This window comes from Drosophila grimshawi, unplaced genomic scaffold (genome assembly GCF_018153295.1).
Source record: "Drosophila grimshawi isolate 15287-2541.00 unplaced genomic scaffold, ASM1815329v1 contig_311, whole genome shotgun sequence".
Classification (NCBI taxonomy): domain Eukaryota; kingdom Metazoa; phylum Arthropoda; class Insecta; order Diptera; family Drosophilidae; genus Drosophila; species Drosophila grimshawi.
Window position 1 is genome coordinate 29,918,937 of NW_025063098.1, and position 25,082 is coordinate 29,944,018.

General features: G+C 37.1%; 4 protein-coding genes across 4 annotated transcripts; 1 reads left to right on the forward strand and 3 right to left on the reverse strand.

Moving 5' to 3' along the window:
* Positions 1-833: 833 nt before the first annotated feature.
* Positions 834-17,090, reverse strand: LOC6569804. Its single transcript, XM_001995866.3, has 7 exons — positions 16,900-17,090; positions 4,760-4,882; positions 4,112-4,245; positions 2,790-3,104; positions 2,288-2,728; positions 1,604-1,759; positions 834-1,536 (listed from the first exon to the last, which is right to left on the reverse strand). Exons 1-7 carry the CDS (start codon positions 16,940-16,942, stop codon positions 1,153-1,155), a joined length of 1,596 nt encoding a protein of 531 aa, XP_001995902.2. The 5' UTR covers positions 16,943-17,090; the 3' UTR covers positions 834-1,152.
* On the reverse strand, positions 14,039-15,092 carry LOC6569803 (voltage-dependent anion-selective channel). The gene is made up of 2 exons (XM_032741552.2): positions 14,338-15,092; positions 14,039-14,286 (listed from the first exon to the last, which is right to left on the reverse strand). Exons 1-2 carry the CDS (start codon positions 15,020-15,022, stop codon positions 14,171-14,173), a joined length of 801 nt encoding a protein of 266 aa, XP_032597443.1. The 5' UTR covers positions 15,023-15,092; the 3' UTR covers positions 14,039-14,170.
* A 2,344-nt stretch (positions 17,091-19,434) lies between the features above and the next one.
* Positions 19,435-21,176, reverse strand: LOC6569802 (tether containing UBX domain for GLUT4). Its single transcript, XM_001995864.3, has 2 exons — positions 21,105-21,176; positions 19,435-21,027 (listed from the first exon to the last, which is right to left on the reverse strand). The coding sequence occupies exon 2, from the start codon at positions 20,951-20,953 to the stop codon at positions 19,520-19,522; it is 1,434 nt and encodes a 477-aa protein (XP_001995900.1). The 5' UTR covers positions 20,954-21,027; positions 21,105-21,176; the 3' UTR covers positions 19,435-19,519.
* Positions 21,177-21,793: 617 nt separating this feature from the next.
* On the forward strand, positions 21,794-24,989 carry LOC6569698 (methylcrotonoyl-CoA carboxylase subunit alpha, mitochondrial). Its single transcript, XM_001995863.2, has 7 exons — positions 21,794-21,909; positions 22,002-22,767; positions 22,897-23,403; positions 23,811-24,102; positions 24,156-24,343; positions 24,406-24,577; positions 24,635-24,989. Exons 1-7 carry the CDS (start codon positions 21,869-21,871, stop codon positions 24,769-24,771), a joined length of 2,103 nt encoding a protein of 700 aa, XP_001995899.1. The 5' UTR covers positions 21,794-21,868; the 3' UTR covers positions 24,772-24,989.
* Positions 24,990-25,082: the final 93 nt, after the last annotated feature.

The following is a 25,082-nucleotide window of genomic DNA, read 5'->3' on the forward strand; positions in this document are numbered from 1 at the left end:
ATGAGCTTTATTAAGTCAAAGGTGGTGAAAGCAAATCAGGTAAGTTGATAATATGTTGATTGATGCTTAGTAATCAGTCAGAGAAAAACAAGTTCGAGTGCCTAGTTGAGTCAGCTCGATTAGAACATACTCTGTTTCCAGATTTGAAATTCACTGAAGCACAGACTATAGAGCTATGGGGAGATATTGCCTTATAGTTTTTGATTGTCAGCTTGCTTTTAGTAGTTTTTCCAATATGTTAATGGATTAATTCAAATTTGCTGTTATTTTCTAATCTTGCTTGAATTTGTACAGTTGATCAACAAACTATCATATTATTCATATTATATATCAATTGAAAGCCTTATCTTTAGAATTGTGTATTTTTATTTCTATCGGAAATCGATTAATATCGAATATTAATATTAAAATAAATATTCTTCTGCATCTGCGTTTGACATACAATTTCATATACACCAAATTTAAAGTCACTAGCTCTAATACAGACAGACAGACATGGTTAAAGCGGTTTGGTTGTTGAAGCTGATGAAGAATATATATACTTAATGGGATTATTTCCTACTATCTTCTCTTGATTATTCTTCTCACCGGTTTTGTTATATTTGCTCCCTTGAATTGCTATTTTCTTATCCAAATGCTCTTTCATATTGTTAGATCAGTCACATGAAAAAGCCAATGTAAATTTATAGAGCAGGATGTTAATACCATAACCAGTTATTCCGACTAGTTATTTGCACTTTATCCAATGTGTGACTTGAGATACAATTGAAGTAATTGGAGTAACACGTAGTATTTTATTTTGTCGAAAAATATAATAAATAAATAGCAATATGAAATATGTAATATTAACCGCAACATTCACTTACAATTGCACTAGATTACAAAGTATATATATATATAGATATATAGCTATAACTATATATAGAGATGATCCACTTAACTATAGCTAGGAAATGCCATAGGAAATTATGGGTGTTTTTTGTATATATTGATTGGCCAGAGACAACAGACAACAGACAAACAGCAGCAGAGACAACAATTGTTTGTTGTTGGCTTTCGCAAGACATTGACTATGTACGGCAAATCGACCAGAGACGCTCGATCATGAACTTAACTTAAACTAGATCTCAGATAGCAACTATATAACTAAAACTAGTTGGACACCTGCTGCTGCTGTCCCTCTTCCCCTGCCTTCAGCTCTTGGAGCTGGGCCTGGGCATTCTTGGCCTGCTCTAGGCGGCGAGAGACACCCTCCATGGACTCCCTAAGCGAATCAATGTCAACGGCATTCTCATCCTTATCGCCATCCTGATCGCTCTTCTGGTTGTTGTACTTGGAGAAATATGTGAGCGATTTCATCAGCTGATAGCTCTTCGAGATGGGTATATTCGAATCGTAGACACTCTTGCTGGCACTGCAATCCACATAGAACCACCAGTTGCACTTCAGTATGGTCTGATCGAACAACGTGTTCTCTGGACACAAGAATGACTTGCGCACCATTCCATCATCCGTCAAAGCACACACGTGAAATACCTAAAAAATAGAATATTATAAATAAATTACATAATTCATGATGGCTTTTCTACAATTATTAACTCACCATGCAGCCCAGGTCGGTGTCGGCATAGAGACCTGGAAAATGCTTTTGCCTCGCGCAGGAGAAACTCGTTGGCGGCAAGTCGACCTTTGACTTGAAGTTATCATCGAAGTTCTTGTCATAGCCCACGGGATAGTACTCCTTGGGTGCGTTCATGACCTGCAATAAAAAAAGATCATGTTAAGATTGTCCGGGGTCAAATTAAATTACGCTTCGATAACACTTTATATAAATTGGAAATTACAAAATTGCATAAGAAACCTTAATAATTTCGAATTAAAAAAAAAATAAAATTGTCTTCAAAATCGAAAGGCTTTTTTTTTAGTTCTTATAACTGTTTTATATTATTTAGAAAACATTTTTAAAAACTATACTCAATGATAAATCGCATTGCAATTTAGAAAATTGGTCAGAGAACTAGAAAGAAAATTGTTAATTTTCTGAAATACTTTCTAAATATATGGAAAACATTTCTTAAGAGATGCGCTTTATCTATTCATTATTGTGTTTTTTTTTTTTTAAATTTCACAAAAATCGAAACTGGAATTCAGAAAACAAAAATCCTGTAGAAATAATTGTGTTTTTAGAAGTATACTTTGCGGATAATAAGCTAAGCTACTCTTGATGGGTTGCTGTATTTCAAGGGACATTAATAACGTTTTCATCTTTAGGCAACAAAATGATCACCTTTGACACTTTGTGTTCAGCCAGTTGATTTGGCTTTGGTGTTGTCGTCGTCGTCGTCGTTGTGGTCTTCACTGTGGATGTCCGAATGAATTCCTCCCGCAGCTTAGATGCAAGCATGGCTCGATGCTCGGCCTTCAGTTGCTGTTCGCGCACATAGATGGCATGCTTGATGGTGTCTACGGTAACATTTGCTGCCGCCGCAAGCTCCTCAACTGTCACATCCCGCAGATCAAACTTGGGCTCCTCGAACTGCAGATAATTTGGGTGTTTTCCCAGGGTGCGCTGCTCCGCTGCCGGAGGCGACACCAACTCCGTCTTGCCTACATTGGCAATCCGGGAAATGGAGTCGGGCATCGCTTGGAAAACGGGCACAGCCTGTGGCAGAGATTGCTTGGGTTGCGCCACCATCTGATTGTCGGCATGGAATGTTCGATTCGAGTGCTGAATAAAAATGAATAATAGTTAATAAAAGTGAATAATTTATCTGTTTTTTTGTACACACCGGTTTCACATTTCCATCCACCAGTTTGTTGTTGACACTGACTCTGGGTTGTGTGGTATCCACGGCTATGCGACGCTGTGCCCCAACTGGGGTTGGCTGTGGCTCGTTGTTGCCTCCGGCCTTTTGTGGTATGGGTTTGAAGATGGGCACGCCCATCGGCAGCGGACGTGCCTCTGTCATTAGTTGGCCCTGTGGTGGCTGTGGTTGACTCTTCGCCACCTTGGCCGCCTGCTGCAGCAGCTGCAGATTGTAGGATCCGGGTCCCGAGGAACGGGATGTGATGCGCTTCTCGGGTAGTGCATGCTGCACTGTTGCCTGTGGAATTTAGTTTACTTTTAGTTAATATACTACTTTACTTTAGTTAATATATATAATAATTTTTATTTATTTTTAAGTACAATGTATTTATTTATTATTAATGTCAATCAGCTGAAGACCAGCTAAATATAAACTTTCAAACGAAGAACACTTCTAGTTAATTTTACCAATCAAATTATATTTAGTCTTAGTTAGCAGCCCATAAATTCAGAAAACAATGAGAGCACTCAATTATGTATTCAAATCAAGTACGAAACAAATACTAAACGAAATATCACAAAATTCCCAAATGTAAACTAAATTTGATTTTTCGGCCTTTCAAACATTTAAATTATCAATTCCTCATCAATTTGTTCTGATATCAAGAACTTGTTAAGTTATCATTTCAAGTAATTGGTAAAGTCTATATGATCAGCCCAAATTCTTGATTTAAAGTGAAGAACTAATGTATTTTCCAATCAATTTTGGTAGCATACAAAATAATTTTAGAGTTTTCTTTAATTAGCATTAAAGTTTGATTTGTTTAATATTGATTTTTAAGAATATATTTTTACGAATATTCGAAAATCCTTCTGTATTCTATGCCTGTCTATATTAATTTAGAACAGCGTATTTTCTCGCCGTGTAAGAGTCGCTTATTAAAACTGACCTCCTTCTGTGAAAATAGGAGGCTTATTGGGACTGAAGATACTTTTAAATCTAAATACTATTATTCACATTTAAATGTATATCATTTTATTAGTTACTTTAATTTTAAAATTTTGGGCTGTTCTTAGACATTAAATAAATAAATTAGTGTAGGAAACATTAATAAAAAATACAGGATAAACAAGACTTTTCCGCTTGAATCCCAAAATGAGAATGGAATAAAAATAAATTTTCATAAAAATTAAATTAAATTTTTATTTCCTTTAGAATATGAACAAAACTAACTATATTTGGAAGTTCAACTCCAGTTGTTCTTGAATTGAGAACAGTGTATTTTTTCTGAGTGTAACACTCACTTCTTTCTGTCGCGAGGAGGGCAACACGCCCACCAGCTCTGGCGGTCCATTCCGATAGTTAATTGCACGTCGTCGATCGCTCTCCACAATGCTCAACGACTCCTTGAAGCCGAGTTCATCGCCCACACTGAGACCTGGAAGCAAATGTTGTTAATGTGGCACCATTATGGATAGGGTTACTCATGAAGACAACGACTTCATCAATCAAATCGTTGATAATTAATCGCTTTTTGTTTTATTTTAGTCTGCCTTTGTTCTTCTTGTATGTACAGATAAAAATGTGAATTAGGGTTACAAATAAATAGCCAATGGTCAATGCTATTGCTACGGATATTGAACCGTGTCTTTGTCTCTCTGTTTGATCCACTCTAAACTGGATATTGCTATCAACATTAGCATTGGCATTGGCATTGGCATTAATCATTGGCATGGATGATGGCTTTAAATGCGGCGGATTTTTTCTCTTTATTGTGGTCATCTGCTTGATTAACATTTAAGTTAAAACTATATACACTTTATCGTTTTGTATGTACAATTTATGATTAAGGTTATAAGTTAGAGTTTAACTAAATAGAACAGATGAGGTGGGATGGGGAGGGGAAAGGGAGTGAGGGATGTGTTATAGATTCGTTGATATGTTGGATTTACCTAAACCGAAATGCGCCTTGACGCCACCCAAATTTCGTACACGAAACAGTCCAGATTTTTTGAAGTTACAATCGAGTGTGAAACCATATTCGGACATAAAAACGCACGTCCCGCAAGCCAATCCTATAAATAAATAGAAAACGCATACACACAATAGGAAACTTCTTCAATATAATACAAAAGGTTACAATATTAATTTAGTACTCAAAACATTGACATTGATAAGTTAATATTTGTAGTAGTAGTTATAGTTGTAGTAGAAGTGTTAGTGTTAGTTTTAGTGTGTGTTATGTGGGAATTAGCATTTCGAAAACATTTACCAAACACACACTTAGACAATGGAAACAGGCTCGGAAATCGTGTTTGTGCTTCTGAGTGGGTTGTTTAGGGTTGGGCCCAACATTGCAATCCAATTATAAAGATCTCGCCATAGCCGTGACTGTCCGTGGCACAGTTTTTGGCAAAAAAAAAACCTTTTTAACAAATAAACAAATAAACAACGAAATAATAGTAATAAAAAAAGATGGCCCGCATTAAATTCAAAAGGCGTAGGCTAAAAATTTGATTGATGTGTCTCTGCTATCAAAGACAGCCACAGCTATAACCATATCAAGGTGTCAACTTGAACAAAAGTCTTTTAAGTGGCAGTCTAAGCCGGAAACCCTTATTATTTGTATCTATTAACAAAGATCAAATGCCAGAGGGCAACATTGCTGGCATGCTCTTTAGCTAAAGATAATAATTAACAGCCCCACCCAAATAAAAAAAGAACTACAATTTTTAAGTGCTGCAACCATAAATATTTGAGAAAACTTCCTGATGGACCGACTTGTACTCATTTTGACATTTTGACAGTTTAACGTAAAATATGACAAGTCAGCACTTAAAATAACTTAAATATATATAAGCAGGCAGTTAAAGTGTGCCAGTTTGTTAGCCAATATATTTCAAGCGACAACAATAAGCCATAAAGATCAACGACGACGACCCAAAACTAACGCAGTGCAACAAAGTGAACCTAAATTGCAGCTTAAGTCTTGAGTTCAAATTAAATTGTTAGCGTGTCAAGTGGCACATGAAACGAGCCTCAAATGGATTCTTACAAAATACCAAAGATAACATAACGCATAACACATAATTGGCAGACAATATGCCCCATCCATAAAGCCATATCAGATATCTTGTGATATGTCTCAGAAAAATTGAAACCCCAATAATATTTGTCTTTTCCTACTCTGGGCTGGAAAGTGCCTACAGAAATTATGGATATATATGATTGTCTTTCTAACCTAAAGTACACTCTGAAAATTAAAAAATTACCCAAATCAACTTATTAGCAATTATTTCAATAAGATTTAATAACAACGAATAATATTTGTATTTGTGAATTCTCAATTATTAATTAATTAATGTAAGTAACAAAAAATCGAAAGTAAAAATTCTTCTGTTGTTCACTCATCGAAATTTTAGAAGAAAAAAACCACCAGAAACTAAGAAATGAAAGGTTTTTAGAAAGCCATTGCGAATTTCTAAAATGTTTGTGATTTTTCTGAGTGCACATAATAATTGAGCCCATTGAGCCAAATGCGCACTTCAAGTTTAAACTGTTTGCCAGAGCATCGATATCAAATGTGGTTAACAGATGTGGCTTGTTGCCACTGACCAATTAATGGTCGTCTGTGCTAAAAGCTAAAACTTAAGCTGCTCGTTGGTTCAAGGAAAATGGAGCGTGTTTTAACAACAAAAATGCGAACTTTGCCACAGGCGAGGGCCAATTTTTGTCGTTTTCATTTAGATTAACGAGTATTTGCGGTTCAGTTGGGGTTACTGGAAACATAGTTAGGTGTCATTAATGGTTGAATTCCCAACAAATGAGAAGTGAACATGGCAAGGCAACATTATCATTAACATCTTCTAACATGGATTATTTCTAGAATTCAATTCGCTAAACACAAAACAAGTTAGAATACTCCAGTCGAGAGTGCTCACAGCTACCTTGAACACAACTATTAAATATATTGTAGTCTAAAGGTAGTTCGCTCAATATAACAATTTGTTTGGGTTAACGAAATCAGCATTTCTCAGCCAATCTTCATTTAGGTTGATGTATAATATGCCAGAGTATATTACACAGCAATTGAGTATATTCTAACAATTGTATCTTTTATTACCATCAAAAATCGATTTGAATCGATATTCGCGAAACGTAAGCAGTTATCGAAAAAAATGAAATACATTTAATCTGCCTATGAGACACGAGAACTTACATTCAAAATAGGAAGTCTCTAGCTCGTATTATCTCTAAGATGGGCTTATTTATACAGACAGAGAGGGATATGGCTAAATCAACTCGGCTATGGATGCTGATTAGGGATAAATATATTTTATGCGGTCGGAGATGATTTCTTCTACCTTCAAATCTTTAGCACAGATTTATTATACGCATTCTCTCACTTTAACTTTATTCAGGGATAAAGAATGATTTGAATATATATTTAAGACACAGATATTATGGTATTTAGACAAGACAACTACTCTTTAAAATTGATATGGCTCAAGAATACATATATATTTTTTAATTCTACTATAAGTGGTTATAAAAAGTGGTTTATTTTCAAAGTCAAACCAATTAAGAAATCTGTGCAAATCAAGTGAATGCTTCGAGTGCAATTACTTAACATATTTGTAAACCTCACTTAGCACAACTAACTAACGATATTCGATTGAAACTTGACATGTATTCGCCACTTTAAACTGCACCTAGAACTTGAACTTTGTTTTCCTTCTTAAATGTGCTAGATTGACAACTAGATAAAATAGATGGAATCGATAAATAATTTGCTAAAATGTATATGTACTAAATACATAAAATACAATACATAAAAACAATTATTAAAACTTTGAAATTTTTTCAAAAATATCTGTGATATGTTGTCCATTGAAATGCATTTAAAAAATATTTCTTTCAAATTGGTTGCTTAAACATTTGTATTGTCATTATAGACCAAAAACTTTCATTTATCAAAGTCAGTTGAAATATTTTAATCGCTTCACTTTAATTAAGACTAACATAATTGCACTTTTACCCAAATTATGGCAACAGGAAAATCTAAATAAAAAATATATAAATCTGCATTACGTATGCGCCGCGTGGGTTTTATTTTGAAGCGAGCAGAAATTTTAATTACGCCCCGAAATGGTTAGAAAAAATGACAAAAACAAAATAAAACGTCAACGGACTAGTTAATAAAGACATTAAAATAGATTGAGTTTTGGGGTGAAATTGGCAAAGCAAAATGCTGATGAGTTCAGGCAGAACAATTAAAGAAAAAGAAATGAAAAAAAGAAAAACAAATAGCGAAAGAAAAACTGAAAATCAAAATTGTGCAGTGCTTGAAACTGTTTACAGTGGGGCAGAGCAATAGCCGGCTAATTGACCGGCGCAATGCCAAAGACAACAACTAAACTAACTACAAAAACAATAACAACAACTGTATAAACAACAACTATTACAACAACAGCGTGAAACGTCAACTCAGTTAGTCACAGACAGCTTTCACCCGTCATCATCTCGAGACCCGTGCGGCGTCTTTATGAATTGGTTGCTTGCTTGGCTGCTTGCCTATGACAAATAGAAATTGAAACTGAAACTGAACAAATAATGAGCCATAAATATGCAGTTGGTATATTGCCGGCTAACCAGTCAGCCATCCATCTATCCACACTCAGCAAAATTTAGAAACTGACCCTTAAATGAAAATCGTCTTGAAAACTAGAAAGCTTATCCTGTTATTAGAAATAATTTTCAAATATTAAAAAGCTTTTTTCGTAAAATTAGAAATGCATCATGAATCACTACGAATGAATATAAAATGCGCGCTATCCTTTTTACAAAATCACAACCTTTTACAAATGTACTTACTGAATAACAGGCTGAGAAACCCTTGGTGAATTTCTAAAATTCAGGGCAATGTTTTCTTTGAGTGCATTTGCCATTGACCGGCCACAGCTAGCAACTAACTTGGCTTAGTTACTTTCCGTTTCAGCCTGTGCAATTTTCACCAGCCAGCAACCTTCTCCCAGCCAGTTAGCCCATCCAGTTAGCACCTCGCCGCGAAAGTGGGTCAACAAAAAAAAAACTATCAAATAGCAACAGCAAACATTGATATTAATTGCGGCCGCCTTTGCGGAATGTCTTTTTTTTTCTTCTTTTTGTTGCTTTGGCATTAATTGAATTTAATGATAAATGCAAATATTGTGTATAAATTATGGGCCCAACAGATGAGCATCTGGGTTCACAGCGTTAAATTTTTGTGGTAAGTGTCTCTGCAGGCCTTAACCTCAGTTTTTTTTCCCTTTTGAGCGGCGCTCTTTTATGGTATCTTTTATACATTTATATCTATAAATGTATCTAAATGCTCAGTTTCAGTTTGCATTGTGTGCCTGCGTTTTTATGTTCATTGTCAAGCCGCTGAGCATTGTTTAAAAACCACTGCATTCCATCGGCCAGAAAATAGATACGACTAAGGTGTTAAGCACTATAAAAGGAAACAACTTTGAGATTGAAATAAACGATTTAATCTACCATACATAGATTTTGAGAATTCCTTTCGCTTTCGCAGCCATCTGAATATCAATACAAAATATTTGACCTCGCTCTTTGGTTTACACTAAGGTTCCAATTTCCCACAACAGAATCCATTCGCTGGCTTTTGTAGGAAAAGTCTTTAACAATATTGCGCTGGGATCTTGAGCGTAACTAGAAGATAATGCTGCAAAGTTGACCTTCAAAAGTTTAGTTGTTCGAGTGAGCCACATTTTCAAGAGATGGACAAGTGCCAAATTAGAAACTAGCCCCAAAAAAACACAATACCATAATAACAAACACATCGCAGAGTTTTTGGTTGGCTGCCAATCTGCATGCTAATTCGTTTTGTCAGTTAATTATGTTAATTGAATGATGGTCTTGACAGTGAGTGATATGGCCCGAACAAAAACAAAACACCCAAAAACAAAATGTTTTGGCCACTTCGAGATCTAACAAAAAGTTTCGAATTAAATTGCAATTTGAGCGACCATTTGTTGCATGTGCTTACTTGTCTCCTTCTGTGTGTGTGGCATATGGGCAAGAAACAACCACAAAGGAGAAGTTCAAATAATTGTTTTTAGTATGACGAATCTTAGATGCTCTGACATGACTTTAATCAACTTTACTGTGATACCACAAATGTTTTATTTAATTTTATAAAATCAAAAAACAGAGGCTTATTTATAATTAAGATGTTTGAGAGTAAGAAAACAACTTAAATGTTATTAAATGGCCTTAAATCTTAAAAGCCTTTCCAGTTGATGGAAATCCAAAGACCTTTGTTGAAGATTATACTTAAGCAGAAAGAAAAGAATAATAATGGTCAAACCATGACAAACACTGCTGTTGTTATTCAAAAATAAGAATAAGATAAACATTTTTTATAGAAAATGCAAAGCAATTGCTAGAAAAACTTAATTTTGTATAAACCAAAAATATGTCAACCAAAAAATATAATCAGCTTGAAAATCCAGTCTTTAACATAAGTTAACTTTATGAATTTGACATAAAATAAATAAAATATTCAGGAATAAAATCAAATTAGTTTGGGGAGTACAATGCTTAATACAATTTGAAAAACAAAAATTTCATCAGAATTTATCTATATTTTAAATATATAGTTTACTAATTCCTGGCAACATTCTTAACCAGAGTCAAATACACTTTGCAAAACAAGCAAACATAACATAATTTTTATTTAAAATTATCATTAGTATTTTGATTCAACATTTTACATTTAATAATTATGGTTCATTTTAACTGCAGCATGAATATCGGCTTAGTTTGGGGAGCACAAATAATGTCATTCAACATTTTTGTAGTTTATCTTTCATTGTTAATTATGGATCTTTAATCCAATCTCTATAACTAATATGCACAACGCTCGTGTTAGGGCAATAAAAAATGCTTCGCAACAATAACAAAAGGTAACAAAGACGCCCAGAAGCGATGCAGCGCCGGGTGAACAAATGAGTCTACAGCTCAAGCTGACGTAGCTGGAGCTCAAAGTCTGGGTTGGAGTTGAAATTTGAGTTGGAGTTGGAGTCGGCATGCGTGACCTTTGAAGGTCTTACGTGAGCGAGCGGGTTGCGTGAGCGAGCCAAAGTAGCCGCCAGCCTACAAAAACATACACACACACAAGAGTAGTAATAGTAACTTGTGGCAGACACACACACATACACACACAGACACACAGCTCGTTATGTAGGTATTTATATATGTAGGTATTTATGTATATAGGTATTTGTATGCGGACTAGTTGTATTGTTAACTGCGGTTGTGCTCCGCTTGTGGGTCTGGCATGCTGATGCTGGCTGTGAAGATGCGATAATTATGTTTAAATTTATTGTTAATTGTTAACAAAAAGTGCGCTGCTTGGCAGCGAATTACGTATTTGTGTTTTGGGTCACTGCGAATTTGCCAAGAATTACAAGTGCAATTCCGTAATCAAAACATTAAGTAAAAGTATAAATACAATTTATGGTTTGGGAAAACTATAAGCGGCAATGCACGACCTTAAATACAGCTTACGAATTAGGAAAACTATATTTGACAATATTTATTACACACAATTTAAAGCTCGAATATACTAAATTATTTGGAATGCTTGAAGATTTTTCTTTGTGTTACGCTAAACTTACTTCATTTAGCTTATTTCTTAAATGTCACTATAAGAAAACATTGTGTGTTTTTTTTAAGCTAAAATACTCCAATTAAATTATATTTAAATAATAATTGCTTTAAAAATAAGAAAATAATAAAAATAATCAGAGTTTTCTAAAAAGTTTCTTAAATGTCATTAAAAAAATCAGAGTTTATTTTTTTTTATATCTAAGCCCCGCATTTTAATGGCTTTCGTTCGTAAACTTTATTAGAAACAAACATTAAATCTCTGCTGGGTTTGGCGGCAGTGGATACTAAATTTAAGGGGTGTCTTATTTATGTGGCGGGGAGTGTACCTGAAGGACAATTTTCTTAATTGCCTGGCCCAAGCATTGCGCCTTTCACTTGTTGCTCACTTATTACTCACTTAACTGCTGTTTTTTATATAGTTTCCCTCTCAAATCCATCAATATGACAATGCAATTTTGCAGTTACTTTTTTTCTGGCATTTATTTTGTTTTTGGACCTCTGTTGCAAACTTGCTGGAGTTTGCATCAAGGGAAAAAAGAACCTGTCTGCTAATTGCTATTTGAAAGTCTGCGGCAATTAACGTTTTGAATGTTTTCTGTGACAAGGGGCATTATTGGTGGCTTTAACACGGCGTTTTGGGTCTGCCTTAAGTGGCAACAACTTCAATAACAAAAGCAACAAGTGCTGTTAGCCCTTTTTTATTATTTCTTTTATTTTTATCAAGAAGTTGCATAAAGCAGTCTGCCAAAAATGTGGGTTATATAAAATATGAGAGCTCAATAATGTGAAAGAGAGAGAGAGAGAGAGAAGCGATTCCAAAGCGCTGCGTCATTGACTACAAAACAAAAGACTGACAAAGCAAAAAAAAAAAACAAAAATAATAAAAGAAAAGGGAAACAGCCGAAGCTTAAACTTAAGACGCATCTCGACCACAAAAACCGATTGGCTTCAAATTGATGAATCACTGTATCAGACTGACCTGACTGCCTGCTTGGATTTTTATAGAGACATCACAGCATCATTGACCATTAGACCACACAACACAACCAAGTACCGCCCTACACTCGGCAAAATAAATTGAGCTGACGTTTAGAAAATGACCCAAACAACTACTAAAAATTACTGGTCTTTACGAATAATTATATATATATATATATATATATATATCTATATATATATGCTAAATATTACAAACGAATAGATTACCTAAAATGTTTGTGTATTTGAAGTCTGTAAGATTGTTTATTGTTTATTAACAAAAAAGTTAATGCTAGAACGTTTTTTTAATGTATGTAGTAGAAATGAGAAGAAAACATAAAAATTAAGAATCTCCTGGAAATTAAACATATTTTTCCAAAATTTAAGAAAAATCTTTTGCAAAAAGACAAACTTGTCTTTCACAAATATAGTTTCTGAATAATTAGTTCATCCATCTTAAGCGCCAAAAGTAGGTCGATTTTCGCTATTCCAGTGCTACTCTTTTTCTGAGTGTAATGCAGAGAGAGAGATTGCAAAATCTGGGCATGCCATTGGCTTGCTTTCCAGCCGGCATGATTCAGCCAAAAAGATGACAAGCTGCTGCAATCTACGCATTCCATGCCAAAGCGGATCAAAACTTATGAGCAGAGCAGAGACCAAATACAAAAAATGCAAATGAAGCGTGTGTGGCTTATGCAGATTTGTCGACGCTTCTGCTATTTATATCGAACACAACCGAAACTGGCAATTAACACCGTCATCTGCTGCTCTACTTGTCCATCTTGAAAACCGCTGAACTTGACCGATTTGATGTTGATTGGGTGTGTGTTTCTTGAGCCTCAGCTGAAGAATCTATGTCCATAACACTCATGTCACTCTCAATGTCAAAGGCAATAGCCAAGATTTTGCACCTGAAAAATTCAAATTTGTTGTATTTTGGCCAAGTTGCTTAGACTAAATTGCAGTGCGAAGGTTGTACAAATCTAATTCGTATTTTAATTTGCATGCGAATTGATTCATATATGTGCTATGGCCAAGCAAATCAATATATCGAATCGTAACACCTGTCAAATGCGGCCATGAATAAAGATATCGCTAACTTCTCTAGAACTACATCTATGCTCAATGCTTAATGAGATACTTAAGAGCAGTCCACAGTCCACAGTCCAGCATCCGTATTCCATCTATAATTTTCATCGGCTCATTAATCAATCATAAAGAACAAAACGTTTTATGTTTATTATTTTCTATTTTATTGCCAGTCATCCAACAGATACCAAGACTTGTTTTTTTTCATTTACATTAGCAAGGTTTTAAATGCTGAAGCTCGTTTGCATTGAGAAACCAAACCAAAAGAAAAAAAAAAAAAACTAATGTTTTAGCCATACCTCAAAACCCAAAGAAGCTAGCCAAAAAGTAATCGGGTTAAACGCGAGTGCCAAACAAAAGACTGCAAAGCGAAAGACAATGCAAAAATCGAACAGAATCGAAAGTCAACTCATTGGAAATACCCTGTAACTAGCAGGGCTGTAGGCTGAGTTTGTACTGCTAACCAAAATACCCCAGTGCAAAGTCTGTAGAATAGCAGTTTTTATTGCACTCAGAAAAATAATCGCCAGACTTTTGGGTATAATTATATAGTACTTCTATATATTGAAATCGTAGATCTGTAGTCAGCTAGTTGTGCTTGGACTTGGTACAACATTACTTTATTAACACGCCAAGGATAAACCAACGCCAAACTTGTGATTGCCATCATTGAGATTCTTTCCATCGAGTATGCTCGAAATGGACCAGGTTATACCCGGTCGCAGTTGATTCTCGTAGCCTAAACCAATTTCGTTTTTATTATTGATCTTGGCACGGATCAAGGCATTACCTGACAACTGATAGGTCATGCCCAAGTCCATATTCAGATGGCGCCCTTCAGATACATTATCGATCTGAATGGCGGTGAAAAATCGGTGGTTAAACTTGTGAAAAAGTGAGAATAAAAGGCTCTCATTATTTAGCAGTTCGACGTGGAGCGATGTTAAAGCATCCGACCAGCCCAAAGCCCCTTTCAAAGACATTCCCCCGCCGTCAGCACTTAAATCATAGTCGCAAGCAACACCGCCCAGAAATTCATTATCACGCAACACCAGCGACAGGCTCAACACGGGATTATTCTTAATCTCTATTTTGCCCAATATGGTATGATCATTGCCCTCATAACCAGCTGAAAAAGCTCCATCCTTGCTGCCAGTTGAGGGCTGTAGACGACCCTCCAATTTGAGCATTAATCCCTCAACTATATTGTTACGTTGTTTGATCTCGCCAAAGAGCTGATTATCGGTATTCCACCCTTTGGTGAGTGTAATCCCATAATTATAGATATTTAGCTTGTTCTGGAAAGAGCCAAACACCTTGCTGGCATCCTGATTGGCAAAGCCAGTTGTTAGGAATTCCATGCCCGAATTTGTCATCGTGCTGCAGTCCAGTTGCCACAGACCTGAATGATAGCGCCAATTTAGTAAGCTGCGAGCACTGCTGCCCAAATTTGCATAGATCGGTGGCGGTGACATCTTCAGGTAAATTAACAATCTGTCCACTTTGAGGGAACTATATATGTTTCGAATATAGTTGTCTCGTCACACAAGTTTTTTTTTTTTTTTATAAATATGAGTCTTATTGAGCAATGTTTCCTCAACTCAATATAATTTTTATTCAATTGAAGTTTAAAGCAAGGTGTGCCAAAACCATTTCTTTCTGATTTCACTTTGCTTGTAGAGATCTTTAACAATCACTTTGTCGTTAAAGATAGTTATGCAATTTAAGAGTACTTTTTATAATTCAAAATTCATAATTTCATAATAATAATAATCATAATATTCAGAAAATCGGCATTATATTTAAAAAATATAGAAATATACTTTCGGAATAATAAGGTAAGCTACGCTTATCTCCAAAATTTCAGGCTGCTTTCTGACTGTCCTAATAAGCATACAACCCATTGATTTTTATTTTGGCACAGGGTATATACAAGCTAGAAACTATCGAAAAACGGCAATAGGCGAGTTTTAAAGTGAGCTTTAGCTAAATAATTGGTTGGATGTGCTCATAACAGAAGCCAATTGTTGTATGTTGTTTTGTTTGTTTTCATTGTTATTGTTGTTGTTGCTGTTGCTTTGAGCTGTGTTTTGGCGCGCTTTTGTAAACACAGGTGGGCAAACTGCATATCGCTCAGGTGACTTGAACTTAATGTGAAGCTCATCTCAATTTAAATTCAACCCAAATGCAAAGCACTTTAATTCAGTCAACATAGTATGCATAACCAGTTGTATTACAAACCAAATACATATATATATATATATATATACATGTATGTACATATGTATACCAACTAATAGCTGTTTTTCAGCCGGTCGTCTGCTTAATGTGTGTACGTCACTCAAATGTGATGCAAAAGAATTTTTTTTGGGGTTAATAACCGAATTGCTCTGTAAGCTGTTTAATAACTAATTTCATGCGTGACAAGCCAGCCAAAAAACGAAAGACTTAAGACACAAACTTGATTTCAAAGCTAAATACTTAAAGAAAGCAATTTTGTGATAATCTGCATTATCACACTGAGAAAAACGCGGAAAGCTTAAAAAATCAGTTGTGTTTAGTTGGTTGCAGCTCAAGTGTTTTTATGTGAGTCATTTTCAATGCAAACAAATTTAACCATTTTTTTTATGCATTATTAATGCAAAAGAAATATTTTAAAAAATAAAAGAAAAGTATGTGGCAGGTCAACTGCTTTTAACTGAGTCATTAGCATTGCAAAAAATGCATTCATTCATTATTAATTGAAGAAGAAAAATAGAATAATATAAATCAATAACATCAATGCATTAATTATGAATCATTTAAAAGCGCTTAATTTGCAAACAGCTAAATACATATTTAAATTATAAACAGAGTTCAAACACAAAAGAAAAAGTTATCCTAGGATATATTCCAAGATTCATCAAGTGAGCTTTCGAACAGTATTAGTGCCTATTAGTAAAGATGGATATGGAGAGATGACTCTAGAGTATATACATTTTGTGGGTTCGAAAATGTTTTCTTCAATGGGTTATTTTCTGCAAGGTTATACAAATATTTGTAAGTTTACGTATGGTTAAGTATAAAATGCAACAAACTCGGCATTTTATGAATCATATACTATATTTTATAATTCCCAAAATATTTATTTGTATTTAATATAAATTAACCTAGGTGTGAATAGTTTAATAATGCCCAAAAAATGTGTTTCTTTGAAAGTAGAAATCGCCGTTAATATATAATATTAATAATGTTTTCATATTATATATATTTATATACACAAACAAAATACCCATTAATTATGGTGTTAAACTCCACCGACACGAAAAGCTTTGTCAAAAACAAAACGCGAGAGCAAATGCATTTTACTCACTTGCCGCCTGCATGATGAGGAATCCAATAACGAAAAAATTCATTGTTTCCACTTTTTACAGCGCTTTATGTTGATTATTTTGATTACTTGTAATTCGGATTTGAAGCGTCGTATTTCTTTAGTTTAGTTCGTTTTGTTAGCTTTGTTAGCTTCGTATAACTTTTGGCTACCAATTTCCTTGTTGAACAACAAAAACACACGCACAGAAACAATTTTTTTTTTCATTTATCTGCTTTGGAAATGTGGAAAATAAACGTTTATTAAGATGGGATTTAGGCACGCGTATTATAAAAATAAAAAAAAAAATTAAAATATACAAAAAAAAACTTTATGCAGTACTCGTGCCGGCGGAGATGAGGCACTCTGACTCGGAAGTAGTTGCCTTTAATTAAATTTAATGAAGCTATTACAATTATATGCGCTATAATGTTGGGCTTACCCAAATAACCAAAAAATAAATATATGCCCAGCAATTGCTGTTCGCCAAGAAATGCGCGTAAAATGAAAAACCGGTAAAAAAAAAAAAAAACGCAGAAACGCAAATGAGCTGGACTCAAACAAAAACACTCTCTCTTTCAGTTTTAAAGTAAAAGTGAAGATGCCCATCTAAAGATCGACAACGACGACAACTACCAAGCCGTGTGGGCTGAATCTTTTTTTTTTGGCATTTCCCATCGATATTAAAATTTGAAAAACCAATAAATAATATACGGCCATGTTTGTTTGCAGTAATATTTTTGTTAAATGCCTCTTGTAAATAGCTATGCAGCGTTTTCTTAAGCGTAACGGGCGAACACTTTCCAATCGGTTTGGTTCGGTTTCGGTTTCGGTTTTCAGTTTCTTGGCGCTCGCGCCATAATTTAACTTGCCACGCCCCCCCAAAAAATTAAACAAAAAAATAGATGTCAGCACGTCCGGACGTAAAGCAAACAACGTGCGCTTAAAACTCGTAAAGATAAAAATCATAGGTAAAAGTTGTTTGCGATTCGCTTGTACTTCATATTTGACTCTGGCTGTGTTTTTGTTATTAAATTTGGCTCGGTTTAATTTAAATAAGCACAATTATTGCTGTTTGCTCTACAAACATTAACAAATTCACACTTTTCGCCTTTTGATCACAATTCAATAAATAGTTATTAAACTATTGGCCTCGCACACACACACGTCTAGCCCCGATATAGACGTTAAATGTATTTCACTTTTTCACATTGGCACGCATTCTTTTTTATTTGTTGTTTTCAATACATAAATACACAAATGTGAATAGCGATCGTTTTGTACATATATATATATATATATATATTTCATGTATATATATATATATATCATGGGTGTTTGTAATTGAGTATCGAGTCTCGCGTCTCGAATATCGCATTTACCGCATACGAATCCGATTCAAAATCGTGTCTCGAGCGAAACTGAGAAACTGATAAAGCGCGAATAAAACTTGTCACTTCAACGGCTGAGCAAAGACTGAAAACTGAAAACTCTATGAATATGAATCAGAAATTGTTGTGGCTTGTGGCTTGTGGCTAACCAGGCAAACACATACTCAAAGCCCAAAATCCACCAAGCCGAGCCAAGCCAAGCTCAAGTTGGCCTCTTTGGTCTTTTGCCTCGGTTTCGAAAGCGACGACTTTGCGCATGCGCATGTCTCTCTCTCTCTCTCTCTCTCTCTGTCTATCTCTCTGTTTTGTTCTCTCTCACATATGGTCATGTGTGACACTGCAACACTTTGCAACACTGGCCACATTTGAAAAAACTTCAACTGATAAGACGATTGACTGTTATTAATTTGTGTACTTTTTTATATCTGACAAGAAATTATGTGCTTATGAAGAAGACACCAAAATAAATGTAATTACTATTCAATATAATTAAAAAAATAACAGTATTTAGCTGCTGAAAATAATTAAATAGTTCTCGTGGTCTATTTAAATTTGTTCTGTGTTTCGCCAATTCTTTTTTCTCCTTCTTTCTACTGCAAATTAAATGGTATGTTTTAGTTTTTCTGAGTCCACTCAATTCTCGCAATAAATGTTGTAGTTTTTTCCAATTAAATTATATGAATATAATGAACTATCTAAAATGTTGGTATAATAATCTAATTAACAAAAAGCTAGTATAAGAATTCTACATAGACACCCTGGAAATTAGACATATTTTTTCCGCATTTTACAAAAGTCCATTATCAAACACTGTCAAGTGAATCTCTGGTGAGAAAACTGAAACACAGTCGAAATATCTATAAATTCAATTTCCTATTGTTTTAAGTGCTAACTAAATGTAGTTTTGACCAAGTTCAGATGTTTATCAAACACTGTCAGACGCATTAATCCAAAGATTTTAATTAAATTTGGATATTTAAATAAAGTGAATTATCTTTAAGTCGATGTGTTTATCTTTTGAAGTGCTAAACTAAATGGACGATTATCAAACCCTGTCAGGCTCGTTAGACAAAATATTTTCCTACCTTTTTAGGTGCCAACCAAATCGATTTTTTTTCAAAGCAGAGTCAAACAAACAATGCAACAATTTTTCAGTTTGTATAATAAGCGAATCTGTTTAATATCACGCAAAATGTTCGCTTAAGGGCGTTCTAACTCAGACGACAAGTAGACTAACTGGAACTGACGCTGGCTTTGTGGATGCGATACTTTTGCACCGCAAACAGAGCGCCCTCCTCCGAGGTCAGCTGTGTCAGGTATTTGTCCTGCAGGAAACAATTCGTCTCCGCATTCAGACGATCCTCCACAAATGCAAAATGTAAAACAGCATTTGGAACACAATTCAGCTCCAGCAGTGTTTCTGTAGGCGGCAACACCTTCTTCGGCGGAATGGTGAACAATTGAAACTCTTCGCTGGGCGTGGCAAGAAAGCCACGCACAAATTCCTCCACCTTGGCAAGGAATTCATGCGGCTTGAAAATTCCCTGGAGCACATTGCGATCAGGGAATTGTATACGCAGCACACAATCCTTGTACTGATTCAGTTTGGCCAGCATCGCCGTCTGGCGATTCAATTCACGCAAATTCGCTGTGAGCAGCGGGGCATCCTCGGTCCCGGATGCGGTGCGCTTTAAGTCCCGCAACACCATCTTCAAATCGTTGACGGTCAAATCGAAAAATGAATCGGGCAAATCATCATTGTGCCGATTGGCGGCATCCAACGAAAAGAGTATGGCATTTCGTGGTCCAATTATATTGACCACTGGTGGTGGTCGCCCAGCGTTTTCCTCCTCATCCTCATCGTCGTCGTCCTCGTTTTGATCATCCTTTTTGGACTTATGCAGCGTGTAACCTGAACTGCTGCCCCAATCATATTTGGGCTGCTCGGCTTCAGCGCTTTTCTCTGCCTCAACTGCAGCATCTGTTTTCTCTCCTGATGATTTCTCGGCGGGCGCTGAACGCTTCAGCGATTTCAACATATCATTAGTGAGGGCAAAGCCACCACCACCAGCACCACCTATGGCCGAGCGTGAAGTGCTGGGCTGATCGTCAGCATCAGCTGCCTTCGACTTCGCCTCTGAAGGTGGCTTATAAACATTGGCCTGAGTCTTCAGCTCCTCCGGCTTCTTGTCGACCAGTCGCATAATGGCGCGTCCCTCGATGATGCCCAGCGATTTGAGTGTCGTCTGCTGCATACGCTCCACACCCACCACCTCGCTGCGCATATAGATGATAATGGGACTTGCATAAGCCTCAATCTGTTCCGAACACAATTGTTGCACCACATGCCAAACGCTGCTGCCGGGTGTAAATTCACCCTGTTTGCGTGTACCGTCCGTCAACTGGATGCAGACGAGAACGTTGCTCAGAGTGCGTCGTTTCTCCGTCGTCTCCATTTCCAGCACACAATTGTTGGGCAGTCCGCTAAAGCGGAATTGTTGCGTCAAACTGAGCTCCTTGTTGTGGAATTTCAAGCAATGTTCGTCGCTGTCGAAGCCATGCTTGCCGCTCGCCGTCTCCAGTATCTCCAGCAGTGTCATGTCGGGCTTAACTCCGACATTCTGTCGCCGACCATTCGGCATCAAAATTGTGACGCGTTTCTCCATTTTCCCAAACTCCTCCAACAAGAAACAAAACTCAGCTTGGCGTCGTCGTCGTCGTCGTCGCTCTCAGTGAAGCCCTATTTGGGGTTGCATTATGTAAAAATATATTTAATTTTCAAAAGGATGATGCTGTCAGTGTCAACTCAAACTTTACTTGCTCAAAAAAAACGAAGGAGAAACGACTTCTCAATTAATGCAATTTGTAGCCCAAAATTATGCCGGTCACTGTTTATGAAAGTTTAATCGTATATTGTATATCGAATATTGCTGGGAGTTGGTTCAATGAGCGAGCAACGTTCCCAGCTTATGGTTCATTTATTTTGCTATTAGAAACCTTTTTGGAATTGCACAACATTACATAATTTCCTAAGCAAAATGTATTATTAAATACTTTTATATTCTTAAAAATACATTCATTAATTGCAGCATAATTAGTTGAAATAGTTAACCGATAATGTAACTGGTACTTTAATTTAAGAGCTGCCAACTTGTCGAATCGAAACAACTGCTGTTAGAACTATCGATTATAAATTGAATAAGCTACCGTCACGCACATTGTGCAATGGCACTGATCGTGAGCGCTGCTCACATTTGCATTTAACATTAGTAACTAATATACTAGACTTTTGCATTATATTAATTTGCATATTTGCTAATCGTAATTTGACCCCGAAAACTGTTCATATTGATTAAAATACATACACACATTAAACACAACAGCTGGAATTTGAATTTAAGAGCTGCCAACCTACTCAATCAAACTACACGAAAACACCAGCTTCAGCTATCGATTATTGATAAGATAAACTATCGTCAAGCGCCAAAACAGGTGTGCATCGCACTGATCGTGATTGGAGCTGATAAGGCGGCTGCCAATAAATTAAATTCCTTTAATTAATTGCATTTAACAGTAATAAAATGTATACAAGACTTTTGCAGCATTTCGGCAACGGTGTCAGGTATTAAACTCTAACAAAACAGTTCACAAATGGAGAATATCTGCTTATATTTTGTTGTCAAGTGTTACATAAACATTTTGTATACTTTGCAGGTGCCTGGCCACACAAGCCACGCCAAAAGTGCAACCCATTAATAAAATAGTGATCTCGAATCGTGGAGAGATAGCATGTCGTGTAATACGCACAGCACGGAAGCTGGGCGTGCGCACCGTTGCCGTCTATTCGGATCCGGACGAACACAGTCTGCACACAGAAATGGCCGATGAAGCTTATCGCGTGGGAGAAGCCGCCTCGAATTCATCGTACTTGCGTGGCGAGCGCATCCTGGAAATAGCTAAAAGATCTGGTGCCCAAGCTATACATCCCGGCTATGGTTTCCTCTCGGAGTCCGTGGAATTCGCAGAGCTGTGCCAAAAAGAGGGTGTCATCTTTATGGGACCCCCAAGTTCAGCCATACGAGATATGGGCATCAAGAGCACCAGCAAAGCGATTATGGCTGCTGCCGGTGTGCCCATCATTAATGGGTATCATGGCGACGATCAGTCCGATGAGTGTCTCCAGGCAGAGGCCAAAATTATTGGTTTCCCGCTGATGATCAAAGCGGTGCGCGGCGGTGGCGGCAAAGGCATGAGAATCGCTGAGAAACCGGAAGATTTTCTCGGCGCTTTGAACTCAGCACGCACCGAATCTTTAAAGTCCTTCGGGGACAGCTCTGTGCTGCTGGAGCGCTATGTGCGCTCTCCACGCCACGTTGAGGTTCAGGTCTTTGCAGATCAGTACGGCGATGCGGTTTATCTGTGGGAACGAGACTGTTCCGTGCAGCGGCGTCATCAGAAAATCATCGAGGAGGCGCCAGCGGTAAGCCGTCTTTATCTGTACATATATCAAGAAATAATAGAACCACTCTGACAAAGGACACTTTTCATCATATATAGTATATATCTAATTATTTTTTCGCAACTATAACTTCACCACTTCCTTTTGCAGCCTGGCCTGTCGGAGGAGCTGCGTCGCGAGCTGGGCGAGGCTGCTGTGCGCGCTGCCAAAGCTGTGGGCTATGTTGGTGCCGGCACCGTTGAGTTTATACTGGACAAGGAGGATCTCTCCTTTCACTTTATGGAGATGAACACGCGCCTCCAAGTGGAGCATCCCATCTCCGAGATGATAACCGGCACCGATCTGGTCGAGTGGCAAATTCGTGTGGCTGCTGGCGAACCATTGCCACTGACTCAATCGCAGATCTTGCGACGGGGACACGCCTTCGAGGCACGCATCTATGCGGAGAATCCACGTGGTGGTTTCCTGCCCGGCGCTGGACCTCTGCGCTATTTGAGCACCCCCGAGCCCAGTGCTGATGTCCGTGTGGAGACGGGCGTCCGAGAGGGCGATGAAGTCTCTGTCCACTACGATCCCATGATTGCCAAGCTGGTTGTCTGGGGCGAGAATCGCACGCAGGCGCTCAACTCTCTAATTGCACGCCTGGGCGAGTATCATGTGAGTATGGGTGAGATTGGGTGTATCCTTTATATTATTATTATGGGTGGCTGCTAGCTCTATTGTGTCCACTGCTGAAACTGATCAATCCTAATTACTCCGCGAATGTGCAAATCTTTGTCGTCTTGTTGTCGGTCTCCGTACTTAAAACATATTTCTCCGGCACACTACACTTCAAGCACTCTGCTTTCACGTGTCTTGAGGATTCTTTCTCTCTCGCAGAGACTGTTCCGGGTGCATTTTTTTTTTCTAAGATGTTTTTAATTTTACTCTCATTTCTTGTTTCTAAAAATTAGAGCTTCTATTATATAGAAATAATAATAAAAAATAATGGAATAATAGCCAATATATCCAACAAAAAAAGCCATTATATTAATATACATATATTGATTATATCTGTTTTGAAGATTTTTGGTCTCGATACAAACATCAACTTCCTCATCGATCTGGCCTCGCATCAGGAGTTCCAGCTGGCCAATGTGCACACTGGTTTCATTGATGAGCACTTTGACACACTCTTTCCCCCAATTGTCGTCAAGGAGCAGCAACTGAGCCAAGCTGCACTCGCATTGATCTTCAATGAGTTGCAGGCTGCCAGCAGCAATGCAAGCGGCAACCAGGATCCCTTTGCGGCTGCCACAAATATGCGTCTAAATTACGCGCTAATTCGCAGATACAATTTGAAGACAAATGACAAAGGTATTTAAATCACGCTGAATAAGTTTAGATGCTCATTCTTTGTTTAATTTTAGTTTACGCCGTGGAAGTCAAGTATGATGCTGGCGACATCGAAATTCGTGTCGATGGCGGCGCTTGGCAAGTGATTAAAGCCGAGCGTGTTGAGCAAGGAAAACGCTTGAAAATCCGGGCCAATATCGACAATAATATTTCTACATACAACGCCAACATTGATGGCGCAAATCTGACACTCTTCCTGGAGGTAAGTCTCCTTACGAGAAACTCTTGTTTATTAAACTTATGTTTGTTAAATTTCTCGCTTAGAATGGCAAATTGGATTTAGAGCTGGTGCAGCCCAAGTTCCTGAGCGCCCAGTCGGATCAGCTGGGTAGCGGTGGCTCCCGAGTGATTGCACCCATGCCTGGTGTACTGGAGAAGCTGCTGGTTAAGCCTGGCGATAAGGTTAAGAAGGGCGACAGTCTCGCTGTGCTTATAGGTATGAGAAAGATAATAATATAACATGATTTGTGGGCTAAACAGCTTTATTTTTTAGCCATGAAAATGGAACACATTTTGAAGGCGCCCAAGGATGCGACCATCAAGTCCGTTGGTGGCGCCGAAGGCGACAATTTGGCCAAGGGTGCAGCTGTCATCACCTTTGTTGATGAGGAACCAAAGGAGGATATGTGATTCGACTGGAGATATTGGGAAATTTGTTGCATTTATGCACAGCATTTGAATTCTTTTACATTTGTTACTGTGCTTTTAATTGATCCTTGATCAGATTTAAGTTTGAACCATGTGCATTTATTAGTTTTAAGCGTAAATATTTCCATTTAATGGAGAATTGTTTTGTTTTTTTGTAACGTTCACATTAAAAGAAATGGGTTTATTATTTGTCTCATGAACCACTCAAAGTGCTTTAAATACTAGCTACCTAAAAAAATTCGCAAGGTTGTTGGTCGAGGACGTTGTGTTTTTTTGGCACGGTTCCATTCGAA

What these genes read in the sequence shown, in the direction of transcription:
- LOC6569803 (XM_032741552.2), bottom strand. Translation starts at nt 15,022, where the DNA reads ATGTCACCGCCACCGATCTATGCAAATTTGGGCAGCAGTGCTCGCAGC. An exon ending in CATGACCTATCAGTTGTCAG is followed by an intron (nt 14,287 to 14,337) that starts GTAATGCCTTGA and finishes AAATTGGTTTAG; the next exon opens with GCTACGAGAATCAACTGCGA.
- LOC6569804 (XM_001995866.3), bottom strand. Translation starts at nt 16,942, where the DNA reads ATGAATTTTTTCGTTATTGGATTCCTCATCATGCAGGCGGCAA. An exon ending in CCTCCTCGCGACAGAAAGAA is followed by an intron (nt 3,105 to 4,111) that starts GTGAGTGTTACA and finishes TAAATTCCACAG; the next exon opens with GCAACAGTGCAGCATGCACT. An exon ending in CTGAACACAAAGTGTCAAAG is followed by an intron (nt 1,760 to 2,287) that starts GTGATCATTTTG and finishes TTTTTATTGCAG; the next exon opens with GTCATGAACGCACCCAAGGA.
- LOC6569802 (XM_001995864.3), bottom strand. Translation starts at nt 20,953, where the DNA reads ATGGAGAAACGCGTCACAATTTTGATGCCGAATGGTCGGCGACAGAAT.
- LOC6569698 (XM_001995863.2), top strand. Translation starts at nt 21,869, where the DNA reads ATGTATACAAGACTTTTGCAGCATTTCGGCAACGGTGTCAG. An exon ending in CACGCCTGGGCGAGTATCAT is followed by an intron (nt 23,404 to 23,810) that starts GTGAGTATGGGT and finishes TCTGTTTTGAAG; the next exon opens with ATTTTTGGTCTCGATACAAA. An exon ending in ATCTGACACTCTTCCTGGAG is followed by an intron (nt 24,344 to 24,405) that starts GTAAGTCTCCTT and finishes TTTCTCGCTTAG; the next exon opens with AATGGCAAATTGGATTTAGA.